At 37.3% G+C, this 17,151-nt stretch overlaps 1 protein-coding gene across 2 annotated transcripts in view; it reads right to left on the bottom strand.

Moving 5' to 3' along the window:
- MDFIC (MyoD family inhibitor domain containing) overlaps positions 1-16,248 on the bottom strand; it is a 120,022-nt gene extending 103,774 nt beyond the window's left edge. The window contains exons 1-2 of one of the 2 annotated variants that reach the window (XM_007504172.3): positions 15,775-16,248; positions 15,168-15,324 (exon numbers count right to left, since the gene is read on the bottom strand). In XM_007504172.3, coding sequence (XP_007504234.2) covers positions 15,168-15,261 — 94 coding nt within the window. In that variant the 5' untranslated portion in view covers positions 15,262-15,324; positions 15,775-16,248. Of the gene's footprint in view, positions 1-15,167; positions 15,325-15,520; positions 15,626-15,774 lie in introns of those variants that run through there. The other variant, XM_007504173.3, reaches the window with a different exon arrangement.
- Between the last annotated feature and the right edge of the window lie 903 nt (positions 16,249-17,151).

Raw genomic sequence — 17,151 nt, 5'->3', positions numbered from 1 at the left:
AAGATGAGGAGGGGAGTAGAACCTGCAAGAACATGTAAGATGTAAATGGTTAATATAAGATATACAAGTATACACACACACATATATATACATATATATGTGGGAGATAAGCATAGAGAGAATACTTCATTTTATAGAAGAAACTGGGGGCAAGAGGATCAGTGATTTGCTCAGGAATACAAAAGTTCAAACTTTGAAGCCAGGGACTCTGATTCAAACCTCACATTGTTGCCACAGAACCCCATAGCAATGTCTGTTTCATTTGGAGTCCTCCCCATGAGGTACAGTAAACAGAGTTAACTATGGGAATGTGGAGCCCTTTGTGATATCCCCAGGGAACATTCCCATCCTTTATAGGTTCCAGAACCTTGCTCTGTTCCTGTCCTGCTTTGTTTTGTTGGCAATTCTTAAACAAGTAGGAAAGTTTTCACTATCTTTTTTTTCCCCTTCTGATATTTACCCCTTCCTTTCTTTTCTCACATGCAACCACCCTAATTGAGTAATAGCTATTGCTGTGTTTATGTAGCACATTATGGCTTCCGCAGGCACTTTTCTCAGAATTCTCTAAGGGATGATACAGTGATTTTTGAAGGATCAGAGAGGTCAGATGATTTGTTCAGTCATACACAAAGCTATCCAAGTGGCAAAGTCAGACCTCAATTCAGGTCTTGTTTCCAAAATCCATATTTGTTTGTTTTCTATATACTATGGTATACTGCTTCTCCCTCTCATCAGGCAGCTAAGTGGCATGGTAAACAGAATGCTTAGCGTGGATTCAGAAAGATATCAGTTCAAATCTTGCCTCAGATATCTATCTGCTATGTGACCCTGGGAAAGTAATATAGACCCTGGGAGAATAATACAGATTCTTATAGCTTCAGTTTCCTCATCTATAAATTGAACTAATAGCCTTTAATTATTGGGTTGATGTGAGAATAAAAAAAGTGATTTCTTAGCCTTAAAGTGCTTGTGAAATGTTAGCCATTATCATCATCATTGAAAATCTTAGAATTTTATCACTGAAAAATACTTTAAGGATGATCTAATCCAAACTCCTAATTTTATGGATGAAGAAATTAAGAACCTGAAAATTTAAGTGACTTGACCAAGATCATACAACTGAAAAATGGCAATTAGAATATATACTTGAGTCTTCTCATTGGCAATCTTTTATCTCTGCTTTTAGATCATGCTGCCTCTTCACCACTGACTTACTGTAAGTGCTTCCCCTAATATAAGGCTCTTTTGTCTCCAGTTTTACATCTATCACACGTATGACAGACAAAAATCATTCCTGAAATATAATTTTGATCATGTCACTGCCCTGTCCATGCTCCTTTCAATTGCCTAGACTATAAGAGTCCAATTTTACCTGGAAATCACAGCTTTCCATAATCTGACCCCAATCTACTTTTTCACAATTGTCCAAACAATTATGTCCTAATTCTAGTGCTTAACTCTACATGACCTAAAACTAAAGTTCTATAACCCCAACTAGCACCACTAGGCAGCTGACCTAGGTATATGAAGATGGACCACTCTTCTAGCCTAAAATGATTTCTTCCTTCTCTGAATATTTAGGACTCAGCCGGTCAATTCATGATCAATGATGGTATCATTCATTTAGCAAGTGATTGATTGATCACACTGTGACACCTCTTACGTTATTTTCATAAAATGATTTAAATCTTTTAGTATCATTAACTTTTTACCCCTATGGGGCTTTTTGTTGTTTGTTGGACAAATGCAAACATGTTGAAGAAATTAAATCAATCATATTTTTTCTGAATTCTTCAAGATGCCTAGCATGGTGCTTTGCCCCCAGGAAGTACTTGATAAATATTTGCTGATTGGATTTCCCCTTTTAGGCATTCCAATAATGAAAAATGATTCTGATGTGCAAATACTAACTTCAGATTAACTGTCAAACTTGAAACCTCCAAAAGGACAGGAGCAAAGGCACATGTACATGAATCATCGTGTTAGGAATATGTGGGTGTGAATATGAAAACAGAAGTGAGAATGCATCTAGAAGCCTGAAAGTTAAGTACAGGCTAAAATAACTCTCCTCTCAATAGATCCTATTCTGTGTTGGAAAATGGCATTAACATCTAAAAAACAAATCCATTTCTAAAATCTTAAGGATATTTGTGCTGATATAAAAAAGAGCATGTTTGAAATTTGAGTGACTTTATTAGATTGTATTCACTGCCTCCCCCTCAAAAAAAGTCTTTCAAAAGATAAATATCCTTAAATGTAAAGAGTGATGACTAAGAGAACAGGAAGCAACAGCTTTAATTTGCATCAATGTAATACTGAAGTGAAACTACTCAGAATTTAGTTTAGTGTCAAACCTGAAAACCAAATGAGAAATTCAGAAATCATATAATCAATCTACTGCCTTCCAGAAGTACTGTGCTTAGACCATCCCAGAAAAAATGGATTTGTTGTACATTTTCCACGCTTTTTGTTTCAACATATTTGTCAAGGGTGAGAGGCATAACTTTCCAATTCTGCCAATGCCTTTTGCTTCGATTTTTCCAGAATCTATATTTCAAAAACACAATGCTAGCTAACTTGAACATTATGGCTGGGCTCTTTTTTAAATGAAATCACTTCATCTAGACCCAAGAAATAAGGTTAAAAAAATGGAGAACATGGCAACTCAAGCAAGAATTCCACAGACTCCCTAATAATCATATTACTATAATCACTATCAATCTGAGCGTAAAAGAAGTCTCCTCACTTTGGATTTCCCTATCTGAATGAAATCACTAGTCCAATCTCTCTCTCTCTCTATTAATACCTACTTTGCTCTCTGCTCTCATTGATGCTTGTATTTACCTCCTTCCATGCAGACTAAAACCTAGGCATTTCCTCTACTCCTGATTCTTACCCGTGTTTTCCCATAAACCCTCCAGTTTCTTTCTTCTCTTATCAATTCTCCACAAAGCTGCCAAAGTGATTTTTTTAAGTACCAGTCTGATCTAGTCAATTCCCCTGCCCTACAAGTTCCACTGGCTCCCTGTTTCCTGTAGAAGCAAGTCTACACCCCTGCAGTGAGTTGACATTGAAAGTCCTTCACAATCTTGTCCCAACCTAACTTTCCAAACTTATAGACTGCCCCCTTTGATGAATTCTATGGTCCAGCCATATTAAAATCTTGCTGTGTCTTCCACAACATTTAATTAACCTCCCGTCTCTAGACCTTTGTACTGATTGTTCCACAAATCTGCATTGTTCACCTTCACCTGTCTCTTAAATTCCATTGTTTCCTTCAAAGTTCAGTTCAAATACCACATTTTACATGAAGTTTGTCCTGATTCCACCTAGTTACTAGTGCCTTACAGCCCACCCAGAAACAACCTTATATTTATTCTACGTATATTGTACACCTCTTCCAATAGAATGTATTCTTTTTTTCTCTAAACCAATGCTTTTCCTCCCACTATTTTATGCCAAGGAAGAGAATCCACTTTTGTCATTGAGTCTTCAGGACCTATCACATTGCTTGGTACACAGAAGGTGATTAAAACATTGTTTTAATATGGATTCAAATACCTAAAACTTCTCCAGCTGTTATGTTGCTTTGAGCAGAGCATCACACAGATCAAAGTCCTGCCCATGCAAGGCAGGAAACCTCATTCAAACAAGTCATCAGACAAGATCTTTGCTCTTTGGGAATATCAAACTATGACTGAGCGCATTTTCAGGTCCAAGGAATAAAGCACTGATAACTAAAGTAAACACTGCTTTGATGACACAGCTGAGTTGAAATGCTTGCAAACTCAAATTTAAAAATTATGTAGCCTTGAATCAAAAAAAATCTAATTTTTCATAGTCCCACACATATAGATGGCAATTTGTAGACAGGCTTCCCCCTTCCCCATCTACCCAAAGCTCAAGGGTAATGGCTAACCAATATCTGTTCAGAAATCATGCAATCAATCTACTGCCTCCCAGAGGTACTGGGCTTTACGCCATCCCAGAAAGATGGATTTGTTGTACATTTTCCATACTTTTTATTTCAACAAATTTGTCAGTGGTAAGTGGCATAACTTTCCAATTCTGCCAGTGTCTTTTACTTTGTTTGCTCCTGGCCTTGTTTCCCTCATCCCTATTTGGAGTCCTCATTGTGGATGAGCATCAGCAGTTTCTTGATGTCACTTGCTGACACTTATCTGATCTAAGCCTTCTTCCCTTCCTTCTCCATAACTTTTCCTGTTTTGCTTCTGTTTTTCATCAGGCAAAACTTACTCAATTCTGCCTTGGGCTATCTCTTCTTCCCTGGCTATGGTTTTGCTCATGCTGCTTCTCATACTTGGAACACCCTCTGCTTCATTCCTTATCCAACTGCCAATGGACCTCTTAAAGGTCTAAACCCTCCACAAATCCTCCTCTTATCCCTTCACAGTAACAGTGATCTTTCCTAAAACTTTCTCTTAGCATTTTTCCTACCTCTTCTTTATCCTTGTCATATTCTTTTTAATCTCACACGTACTTGTGTGAGATTCCATGTAAAATATTAAATGTTTCTTGAAGTCAGAAGCAAACTTTTTTTGACTTTTGTGTCCAAACTACAGTGCCTTGCACAAAATAGACACTGAATAGGTATTCCTCAAACTGAGTGGATATACAAACACCCTTTTAATCCTATTCTTTCCTATATTTAATCCCTATCCAATTAAAGCAGTAAAATATCTCCTATTTCTTATCATTCATGAAACAAGAAAATATAAGTACAATTTGATATATATCACACGTTTCAGGAAAAATGGTTTCAAAGACTTCAAAAAGAGAGATTGGTAGGATCCCATGGTCAGTAATTCTACAAGTGGTCAGCCCTAGAGGAATAGTATGCTTTTTGTTTTTAAATCCTTACCTTCTGTCTTGGAATCAATACTGTTGATTCCAAGACAGAAGAGCAGTAAGGACTAGGCAATGGGGGTTAGGTGACTTGCTCAGGGTCATGCAATTAGGAAATGTCCAAGGCCAGATTTGAACCTAGGACCTCCCATCTCTAGGCCTGGCTCTCAATCCAATGAGCCACAGAGCTACCCTTTGAGTAGTATACTTTCCAGAAAAAAATCTCACCAACACAGAATTTGAATGAGGGATAGAGTACACCTACCTAAAAAGTCAATAAATGTTTATTAAGCATCTATTAAGTGCCAAGCACTAAAAAGAATGATGTAGATAAATTCATTAGTTTACTTAGATTTGAAAACACACATAAAGTAAATGGAGATATAGGCAGGTAACAGAGGATCCATATAAGAGTAGTAGTAGCATCTTACAGGAACAGATAGTATTCTTATCAAAGGACAGAATGAGATAGTGCTCAAAATGAAGTCAAAAGACAACAAAATGATTATCTACTCCAATGCCCAGTGTATAGACTTGCCCACAGTCACTTAGTACATAATTGGAATCTGAATCCAGGTCCACTCACTAAAAATCCAATGGTTCTTCTCACCATAACATGTTATATGCTTGGGTTGAATGGTAGGATAATAAATAATCAACAGAAAGCAACTCTTATTTTTCTCTATGAGGAGTAATAATCTATGGATTTAGGAGAATAGAAGAAATATAAATAATGTGAAATTGAAAGTCAAGAAATGGAAGATGGTAGTTAAGAGAGTACTTAGCTTCCCTTAATTAGTTTAATTATCTGATTAGTCATCATATCTGAATTTAGTATACTTCAGAGTACTGAGGGGGAAATAGCAGTTGTTATTGCTAAGTTGCCATAATTTCTTTCTTATTTTTTTTCTTAAAACAAGATAGTTTAAAGAATCAATACTAAGTGCTGGTTCTGAGGCAAAAAAGGCAGAAGAGCAGTAAGAGCTAAGCAACTGGAGCTAAGTAACTTGCTCAGGATCACAGTTAGGAAGTGTCTGAGACCATATTTGAATCCAATATGTGTTTATCAAGAATAACTGTGCTAGACCAATACAATTTCCTTTTTGTTTTTAAAAAGAGAGCTTCCAAGGGGCAGCTGGGTAGCTCAGTGGATTAAAAGCCAGTCCTAGAGACGGGAGGTCCTAGGTTCAAATCTGGTCTCAGCCACTTCCTAGCTGTGTGACCTTGGGCAAGTCACTTAACCCCCATGGAGCCAATACACAGTATTGACTCCAAGACGGAAGGTAAGGGTTTAAAAATTAAAAAAAAAAAAAGAGAGCTTCCAGACAGGTGATTAATTCCTTCACTAAAGTTCTAACATAACTTTGGGTTGTCAAAATTCTGCTAGATAAAACTAAGTTGAAAAGGTTTCAAGTGAGGATCTAGGAATGGAAGCATGTCTGTTATCTACAGAAATTAGCATAGCTAAGTTCAAAAAAAAGCTTATCACCAAGATATTTGCAGGGTGATAAATGTCTTGTCCATAGAAACTACAAAAATTATTTACTCTAATATGATTTAATATTAGAGTTGTACTAGTCATCAGTAGAGGGTTGCATATCAGATGTATAAAGGGATTTCAACACCATTCTGATGAAATCAGAGCATTAAAGCATTGCAAAGCCTGAGTTTGATTAGATCCTGGAATATCCAGGACACAGTACACTGTATTTTGACAAGGTGTTTGGCAAAGCATCTTATAATGTCTTTGTAGACAAAATCAAGAAATATGAGCCAGGTAACAGTATGGTTAGGAGCAATCAGAATTACTTGAATGCTCAGAGCTAAATAGTGATTAAATAAACAAATAAATGAATGGATGGATGAATGAATAAACAAACTAATTAATTAATCAATTAATAGTGATTAATGGATTAATGGTGATTTTCTCATGAAGTGTGTATCTAAGTGTTCTAGGTCTTAAGTAGCTCAACATCAGTGACATAGATGAAGGCAGGTCTAATGCTAAAAAACAAAATCTAACTAGGATAAATGTGCAGTACTACCTACATTTGGGTTCAAAAGCTCAACTCTACAAGTATAATTTGAGAGAATTTGAACAGAACTTCAAGTTCAAGTCAAAGCTCTGCCTCTTACACAGTTAATATATCTCAACTATAGTCACAGTGACACCTGTACTACCTACCTCTCCAGGAAGTTATGACAATGTGAAATACCAAAGTGCTATATAAATGAGTTACTGCCACTGAGGCAGCTTGTGACACACTGTATCACAGAGTATTAGCCCTGTGCCTAAGAAGAACTAAGTTCAAATCCAATCTCAGACACTTACCAGCTTTGAGACCCTGGGCAAGTTATTTAACTGCTAGTTGCCTCAATTTCCTCATCTCTAAAATGAACTGGAAAAGGAAATGGCAGACCGTTCCAATATCTTGTTAAAGAAAATCCCAAATGGGGTCATGAAGAGTAAGCCATGACTGAAACAAGTGAACAACCACAAAATCTTACAATGATAACTTAAAGCTATAAGAGTGACAAACCTCTCTACCTGCCTCAGTTTTTCCATTGTAAAATGGGATAATAAACCCACCCACTTCACAAGGGAGGATCAAATATAACAGTGCTCAGCAGAGGACAGCTAGATGGCTCAGGGGAAAATGTCAGGCATAGAGACAGGAGGTTCTAGGTTCAAATCTGGATTCCTAGCTGTGTGACAGTGGGCAAGTTGCTTAACTCCCACTGTCTAGCCCTTAAAGCTTTTCTGCCTTGGAACCAACATACATAAAATGCAATATTGATTCTAAGATGGTCTTTTTAAGTGTTTAGCATATTGCCAGAAAAATAGCAGGCAATATATAAATGTTTATTCTCTTCTACCCACTGAAAAATTGGACAAAACCCAGAGAAAAGTGAGCAGGATAATGAAAGGACTATGGACCATGATGCATAAAGAAAATAAGAAGGAACTAGGGATGTTTAGTCAGAAAAATGAAAAGAACAAATGAAGAAAAAAGTGAAATATAATCCTACTTGAAGGTACAGGTCACTTTGTTTTTATATATCCATCACACAGTGGCCCAAACACAGTAAATATCTAGTAAATGTTTGTTGACTCTAATTGGGGGATTAAATACTTATATCATATTTCTCGAAACTTCTGAAAGATTATCAGCTAGAAGAATTAAAACTGTTTTTGCTTGGCTCTAGAAGTCACAATTTTACCTGCTTTATGGAAGTTCAATTTAAGGTAAAGCTTCCAAACAATTAGAGCTGCTCTAAAATTTGAATGGGCAGCTTCAGGAGGTAGGGAAGTTGGGTATCACTGGATATCTTCACATAGAAGCTAAATGATCAGTGTTTATAAAAATGTTGGACTTGATCTCTGAGGTCACTAACAGACTCCCTAAAGATTCAGCAATTTTATATTCAATTTGTGAACCAAAAATCAAACCTAACATAAAAATATCAATACCAATAAAAAATAAAGTCAACAGTTTTAAAATGAAACATAAAGTGAAACACAATCATCTTTTTCAATAGTTCTTGATGTTGCTATGTTCATATAGTGAAATGGAGAGGTAGATAGAAGGAGGCTTAGAGAGAGAGAGATTGAAATATAGAGATAGAGAGATGGAGAAATAAAGAGACGGAAGAGATAGGTTGATAGCTACACACAGACAGACAGAGATAGGAGACAGACAGGCATGTAAATATATCTATATCTAGGGACAGACAAACAGAGACAGAGAGTCAGAGCCGGAAAGACCTGAATTCAAATCCAAGTATCATACACAGCAACCCTGGGTCCCTTCACCCACTTAACCTCCATGTAAGATGCACAAAAGGTCTCAATCTGCATTGGTGGAAGGATCCTCCACTCTGAGAGTTCTCTACACCAATGAAATTATAAATTTGAGCCAAAATAAAGAAAAAAGGAAAGAAAAAAGGAAAGATAGAATGAAAAGAAAGGTTTGTTTCCTCTTCTAATCAAATTAACTTTTATTCAAGTACTAGCATTCAAGATAAGTTTTTGAGCTGTTATTATTTTTCTACCTAATTTTATTTAATTACTAACTGGAAATAATGTAATATTAATTTCAAAGCAATGTATATAATATTTTAGGACTGGTGTTTCCAAATTAATTACAATTCACATTCAAATGTAAGTATTTCACAGTTCAATAAGAACTTTCCTTAAAACTGTCCTACTAATGAAAAGCATTTTTTATTTTAAATTTCTGCTCTGTGTCAAGCACTGTATCAGGTGCTAGAAGTACATATACAAAGAATTCAATGACCTCTACTAAAAAAGTGCTTACATATTAATTGAAAAATATAAAAGTATATGCTGAATAAATATAAAGTTAATAAATATAAAATATATATATATATATATCTCCAAACTAAACTGACAGGAAAATATATACAAGTTAAATAGTGCATGCATTATTACGCTCAGCTAATAAATGAGGAAACTAAGTCTTGGAGAAGTTAAGTATCATGTCTGTTTTCTCAAGACTAGTCAAGTCTGGATAGATCTTCAAGTCCAGGTATGTTCTGATTTCAATACAGTGGTTTCTCTGGAAACCATTAGAATCTCTCACAGAATCAAAAAGCTAAAATTACAATATTGTTTCTGTGGGAAAATGAATTCTAAAATCCCAATGGTAAATTTACAACAAAGTTTTGGCCCTAAGTCTCTGTATGTATTATTCTCAGTCATACAGAGTGACTTGGACTTTGAAGTAAGAAGCAATAGGAAATAAAGTTGCTGATCTCCTTTGCAATATATTAGATTTAATATTTCTTTGTAAAGATCATAACTAATTCTTACAAGTCTTTGACTTCTATGGGGAAACGGTGCTATCGAGATCAAATAGATGAATGTATGTGTTTTTGTAAATATATACATGCATCTATATTATGATCTGATATCGATATATAAATGTATGTATATAGTGATCAGAACCATTTTCTCCTACAAATTCTCATTAGGTCTTTAAAAGTCTCGGACAACTAAACCAAGAATCTAAAATAAAGCTTTTTCTATGTAATTCCAACTTGAAAACCTGCTCCCTAGCTTCTATTTCAGATTATTTTTAATTAACTTCATTGGCATTTTGCATCCTGCTATGAAAAGTCCGCCTAATAGTCTCAGAGGATCCTCCCAAGAGAGAAGAATGCATTAAATCACACATTATCACATTATCATGTATTTCAGTACTTAGAGTCCACATATTAAAGGCTTGGCAAAAGCATCAGGGAAAAAAAAAACATGAATAAGTTTGAATGGTTCACAGATATTCAGATGGTATTATCCTTAATATAGCAGTACTATAAAGGTATAGCATTGGTTTCCTGTTTCTCTGCATTCATCCCAGTAAACAGGATCACTTGAAAATTCTATTCCTATCACCTTTCCTTAATACTAACTAGCTCTGGGATCTTGGGAAAATCTCTTGACCTCTCTGAGTTTCAGTGTGGAATGGTGCAAAGTACAGAGGATTTGTACTCCAGAGACCTGGTTTAAAATTCCAGCACTAATACTCACTAGCTCTATAACCACAAACAAATCATTAATAGTAGCTCCAGTTTGTTCATCTGTGAAATAGGGATAATGACCCCTAGGTTATTTTGAGGAAAATACTTTGTAAACCTTAAAGCCCTACAGAAATGTAAATCAGTCATTTTCACTGTTAAATAAGAGGAACCCTAAATATATTTCCTACATTAAAATTCTTTTTTTAAATGAAGGCATTTGACTAATGCTTTTCATAAGCATAGATTTATCACAAACTAACCAAACCACCTAAGTTTTTACTTTTTCCTTAGTAACATGTTTAATTCAAAAATATTTTAATCAAAAAAGTAAAAATTATTATTCAGAACAGCACCTAAATAGGACATAATCTTATCTTTGTGCAAATGTAAGTTCTTTTCAAGATTTCTCCAAAAGTAAAAGAATCACCTCCAGATATCAGAGTAGCACCATTCTTCCAGGCACGCAAGACCAAAATTTATAATCATCCTAGAATCTTGCCTCCCTCATCCTCCACATCAATCAGTTGGGAAGTACTACAGATAAATTCTATATTTCTTTTTTTTTTTAAACCCTTACCTTCCTTCTTGGAGTCAATACTGTGTATTGGTTCCAAGGCAGAAGAGTGGTAAGGGCTAGGCAATGGGGGTCAAGTGACTTGCCCAGGGTCACACAGCTGGGAAGTGGCTGAGGCCAGATTTGAACCTAGGACCTCCCATCTCCAGGCCTGGCTCTCAATCCACTGAGCTACCCAGCTGCCCCCAAATTCTATATATCTTATTGTTGTTTAATTGTTTCAGTCCTATCCAACGCTTCATGATCCCATTTGGGTTTTCTTGGCAAAAATATTGGGGTGGCTGCCATTTCCTTTTCCAGCTCATTTTACATCTCTTATATATGTTTATGTGCATGTGACATGTACATGTATATATTTTATATATAAACATAAATGTGTGTGTTTATACATATAAAACTAGTGTGTAGATAACATGGGTGTCTACATGCATTCCTCTATTTGATTTCTATAGCACTGTTTCTTCATAAAAGTTAAAGACTTGTACAGAATTAGTTCTGATCTTAACAAAGAAATGCCCTCACTCTTCTTCAGGTCCTCATTTCTATTTACTTGGACTACTATAATTGTCTCCTAATTAGTCTCTTTGCTTCCAGGTTTCTCCCTCTGAGACAGATCCACCCTTCCTTTTGCACAACTGCCAAAATAAACTCCCTGGGGCACTAGTCTAGCTATGTTACTATACTGCTAAAGATTCTTGTGTGGCTCCCACTTGCTCCCAGTATAAAATTCCTAGGCTAGGAAACTTAGATCATCCATGAACTGGCTCCAAACTACATTTAAAATTTCATTACATATTACTTCCATACATTAATCCTGCATTCCATTATTTTCCAAAATCAATGTGATTCTCTTGCCTCTATTAATTTGCACAGGGATTCAAATCCCTACCTGGAATAATTTTATTTTTTAATCTCCCTTTTCAGAATCTTTCTCTTCCTTCACTGTGATTAAGCACCTATTATGTGTGAGACATTCACTATTCTTGGCACTACACTTACAAAGGCATAAAGGAAAAATAGTCCCTGCCCTCAAGGATCTTACAGTCTAATGATAGCTAAAACATATAAATAGAGAAATCAGTATAAGATAATTTGAGGTAGAAAAGAATACTAATAAATAAGCAGTTTAGGAAAGGTTTCTGGTGGGAGGAGATATAAACAAAACCTTGAAGGAACATCAGGATTTTGAAAGGCAGAGTTGAGTAAAATATACTCAGGCAAGTTAGGGCAGCCCATGAAGTGGCATGGAAGCTGGAGATGCCACGTTAGGTTCAGGCAACAGCCAAGGAGACCATCTGGGCTGGAATATAGAATGCTTTAAGAGAGATAATGAGAAATAAGTCTGGAAAGGTAGGCTGGAACCAACTTGAGGAATCTGAATTTGATCATAGAGGAAATCAGGAACCACTAAGATTTTTAAGCAAGATATGACTTGGTTAGATTTTTACTTTAAGAAGTTTATTTTGGCAACTGTATGGAAGATGGTTTGGAGAAGGAAAAGATTAGAAGCAGACATACCAACAAGGTACTCCTGGAATTGTCTAAGCTTGAAGTGATGGAGGCCTAAACTATGGTGGTGTCTATATGAATGGAGAGAAGGAGATGAATATGAGAACTGTGAAGAGAGGATCCGCAACAATGAGCAACAGATATGGAGACAGAGGAGAAGGAAGAATGACACCAAGATGGCACACCTGGGTGACTGAAGGGATGGTAATGCTCTCAACAGAAATAGGTAATTCTGGAGGAAGAATGAGTTTAGAGGAAAAGAAAATGAGCTAACTGAGACATAAGAGTGAGATGCTTAGGAACATCCAAAGTGGAGAAATTTAGCATACAGTTGGTAATAAGAGATTAGAGCTCATGAAAGAGATTAGAAGAAATCAGAAGAGAATGCATTAGGATGATTAGTGTTCCCTTCAATCATCACTTTCTCCATGAATCTTTTCCTAGTTCTTTCAGACCAAAATGTTCTGTGCCTCTTCAAATTTTCCCATGACCTTTTCACAGAAATTTTCAGTTTGAATGAAAAGCATTTTAATAAATTCAAAGCAAGAGCAACTTAGATGTAGATTAGGTAGTATCATGCTACACAATTTTAAAATATGGAAAAAGATTCTCTAAATATCTCAATAGAGATTTCACTTTTAGCAAGGTATAGGCTTGGTCTAAATAGTTTTTCTTCTTCATGTGGACATAACTTTTGAGTAACTTATAATATTTTGGGTCTGCCTCGTATTTCCCAGTATTTAAGGAAAAGATCCCTAAGTGGCAAAGTAAAGAAAGCACTGGACTTGAGTTCAGGAAGACCTGAGTGCAAATGTGACCTCAGTCACTCAGTACCTATATAATGCTGAGCAAGTCTTTTAATCTCTTTCAGCAATAATAGTGCCTAATTTTCAGGATTTTCAAAGACTGAACAAGCTTAAAACACTTTGCAAATCTTAAAAGCACTGTGTAACTATAAATTATCATCTCTACCATCATATTTTTAAGAGTTTTTAAAATAAAGATTCAGTTACCTTCAAAGAAAAGTAGGAGAAAATTCTTTATACAGATATTCTCTACCTTGACCTAGAAATACAATTGAAGCTAAGCTAATTTTCAATTAAAATCAAATCAGGTTCATACACTAAATAAATGAACTTTAAACAGCTTACTCTTAAACTTCATACACTAAGTAATGCATTGATCCTTAGGGTCTGGTCATGTGACACAATGACCCTCTCTGTAAGGGAAGGAACATGTCATTCCAAGCTCTTCTAGTAGCTTATTGTAAAGATAATTAAAAAATAAAAATAAAGACACACTGATAAAATAAGGATGAATCATATAGAGGGTAATTTTTTAAAATAACAGTTTTTCAAAAGTTCCAAATTGGTTTTATGACACAAACATTGTTTGCGGTGATGAATGGTCCATGTCTGAGTACAAACAGCATGTTGATTAGTTGAAATGAATATAAAGGTCATGCCTACTGACAAGAAAATTATTCTGTTGACAATAATATGTGTAGAACAGAAATGGTTTCTGGAAAAACACCTGTTTATCATTCCATCTCTGTGTATGATTTTCTGTAGCCAATTCATTTTTGTTTTCTCTGTTTAGAAATTATGAGTCACTTTTTAGAATAGAAAAATAATGATAACTATAATTCAATTTCATAGTTCTCCATGGCAGAACATTTTTCTTTAACCATGGGTATTTTCTGGTTTCTTCTACTCAGGCTTTGATTCACTTCTTATCTCTCACTTCCTCAGATGTCTGTAAAAAACTTCCCCAGAAGCCTACATTATTGTTATTAAAAAAAAATTGTTCAGCTATCTCTGAAAGTCAAGATTTTCTAGATTAAGTTTCTTAACTCTAAAAAGCATTTGGTTGGACATTGGTATCAGAGGTCTTCAAACCAAAACTGTCAGTGGGAGTTAAAAAAAAAAGTATCATAAAGCATAGACTATACCTGTCCACAGAAAACAAAAGGAAAACCAGAAGTGTTATTTCCACTAGAAGGAAGCTATTGTCTAACTTGCTTTTTAGGCAGCTTGGGAAGTTACCCAAATGCAAAAGTATCTTCTTTTACAAATAGAACTTGACAAGAGAGTGAATTCATTCTTATGAAGGGTTCCTTTTAAAGCACCTATACAGCAAAACAAATGAGTAAGTGAAAATGTATGCATGGGTTATTTCAAAGAAGTGGGTCACAGGGCCCAGGGTTAGGAAAAGGGTTTCAAGGCAGCCTCCAAGACAAACAGATCAAACTTGTAGCAGAAACGTGCTCCCAGACCTAAGGCATTCCCAGATCTGCTGAGGCTAGAGGAATTTGAGAGGCATTTCTGAATACTGCTTCCAAAAAGAGTTTCTTCGACTGTAAAATGAGGGAGTTGGACTTGAGGGCCTCTAGCTACTACTATTCTTCCAGCAGGAGGTCTATGATCCTATGAGTCTCAGGTTCAGAGTTACAAATGCATTTGCCCCTAATCTGAAGTAAATCAATTCTGTTACTCCCCAATTTAGGAAAAAAGAATGGAAGGTCCTAGCAGCTAACATTCTCTGGTCCAGTTCTGGCTCTCTATAGCAAAGTAACAATTGTGAATTCTATACATACAAAAGGTCACAATCCCTAAATGTATCAGCCAAATTTAATAAAGGCAAAAATTACAAAGAAACTTTAAAGCAAACAACTTACCCCCAGGGAGTGAGATCAAAAAGCTGCTTTCAGACTCAGCTCCATGTTTTGGCCCTTCAGGCCCAGGAGGAAGAGGTTCTCCCACTTGGGACATCTGCCAGCCCTCTCACCAAGAAATATAGAGCCTACACCCCTCTGACCCAACTAACAGCGGACCCTGAAAGAACAAACAAATGAAAAGACTTTTATGTGTGCATTTGGGAAACTTGGTGCTGCTGGCAGGGGGGGAAATAACATTTTTTTAAAAAGCACACCACCCACCAGGAATATTCCCTCCTCCGCTAGGCTACCCTCCCCAAGCCCCACCCCTTGGGAAGTTTTGATTTGAAAAAGAATAGTAAGCAAACTATTACACAGCCACTCGACCGCCAAAGTAAAGTTTCTGCTAGTCCTGGGGTTAGGGAAGGGAATGCTCAGGAAAGAGACAGATGGTGTGGGTGCCGGAGAAGGGGACGGGAGGGAGGAGAGGGGGCTCAGAGTTTGAGTTTGGGAGAAGAGGGAGGAGGAGCAAGCAGAATGAAAGAGGGGGGAGGTATGTGAAAGCCCCTCCTCTCGCGGGATGGGGGACAACGAACCAAGTCTACTGAGCTAACAAAACTTCACTTACCGCGGCATCGCTGTCTGAGATCCCAGCGCACTGTTCTTCTTCCTCCTCTTTCCTGCACTGGGAAGTTAGCGAGCCTCCGGGAGCCGCAGCATCTCCCGTCCCGCGGCCGTGGCCGGAGCCGTTGCCTTGGCCTTGGCCTTGGCCTTGGCTACCGCCGCTGCTGTTGCTTGTTGCTGCTCCCCTGGCTACGTCTCTGCCCAGACTCTGCTGCGCTGGCTCCGCGCACCCCGCCCCTTCCCCGCGCCCTGGAGCACCCACCGCTGGGGACCTTTCGCCCTGTGCCTCTCCTTCTCTCTTCCTCCCCTCCCCTTCCCTCCCCTGCCCTCCCACCACACTTCAGAAACACTTTTCTTTCTTTCTTTCTTTTTTCATCATTTCCGGATCATGAAAGCATCTAACTCTTGGCGGGTGGCCATAGCCACTGAGACTGAAGGGAGGCGCAGCCCGGGGTCCTGCTGCCCGCCTTGCTCCTCCTCCCCACCCCCTGGTCCGTGTCTAGGTCAGGAGGCCAGAAGGCTGCGCAACCCTCTGGCAGGGAGTTTAGACCTCAGACTTTGCACTACTAATGGGCCACTGGAAGAGAGGAAGGGAAGCTGATGCCATGCACCGGCCCCATAACACCACCACACACACACACACACACACACACACACACACACACACACACACACAGGCCCTTCTAATATAATTTTCCTCCACTTTCCAATTCTGCCCCAGGCAAAATTGCAATCATGAGAATGCTCTAAGGGAAACAGAAACCGAGCGACATAATGGGGAAAACCGAAATCTGGTCGGGTGTCCAATCCCTCCAACTACTGGTCTTGGTAAAGAGAAACCTCTGAAATCAGGTAGAACTAGTTAGCACAGGGCGACAGGACGGGGTTTAGACAAGCAAACTTGAACTACGAAACTTGGAACAGATGCCCTGGCTCAGATCTCAAATAGCCATTCTCAGGAAGGACGAAATGATCAGCCTCAACCGGATGGACATTCTATATGTTAAGTGTGGAAACTTTGTGTAAGAATGCCAAGGGGCTGCTGAAAACCAGTGATACAAATTACACACTTTGTAATTTAATGATCTAAAATGAATAACAATTGTAAAACTCATAAAGACTTTAATAATGTTCCATGTGATGGTTAGTTCTGTCAAAATTAAAATGCAAAATTAATTTGCTTTTTAAAAATAAAATAGTCATACTTTGACTCAGTCAAAAGGGGAATATCATCATATAGGTTATCAGACTTGAAAGTAAATGTAAATGAAGCCTAATGTAAGTCATTACTGATGTCTTGCTCATTTCTTTCCTTAAAGAACTACCTGGAATTGACTGATTCAGCTGTCCTATAGCTTAACTTTTTCATAATTAAGTCATC

Source organism: Monodelphis domestica, chromosome 5 (assembly GCF_027887165.1).
Source record: "Monodelphis domestica isolate mMonDom1 chromosome 5, mMonDom1.pri, whole genome shotgun sequence".
Classification (NCBI taxonomy): Eukaryota; Metazoa; Chordata; class Mammalia; order Didelphimorphia; family Didelphidae; genus Monodelphis; species Monodelphis domestica.
The sequence above is the reverse complement of the archived record's forward strand: the minus strand, read 5'-3'. Positions and strand labels throughout refer to the sequence as shown.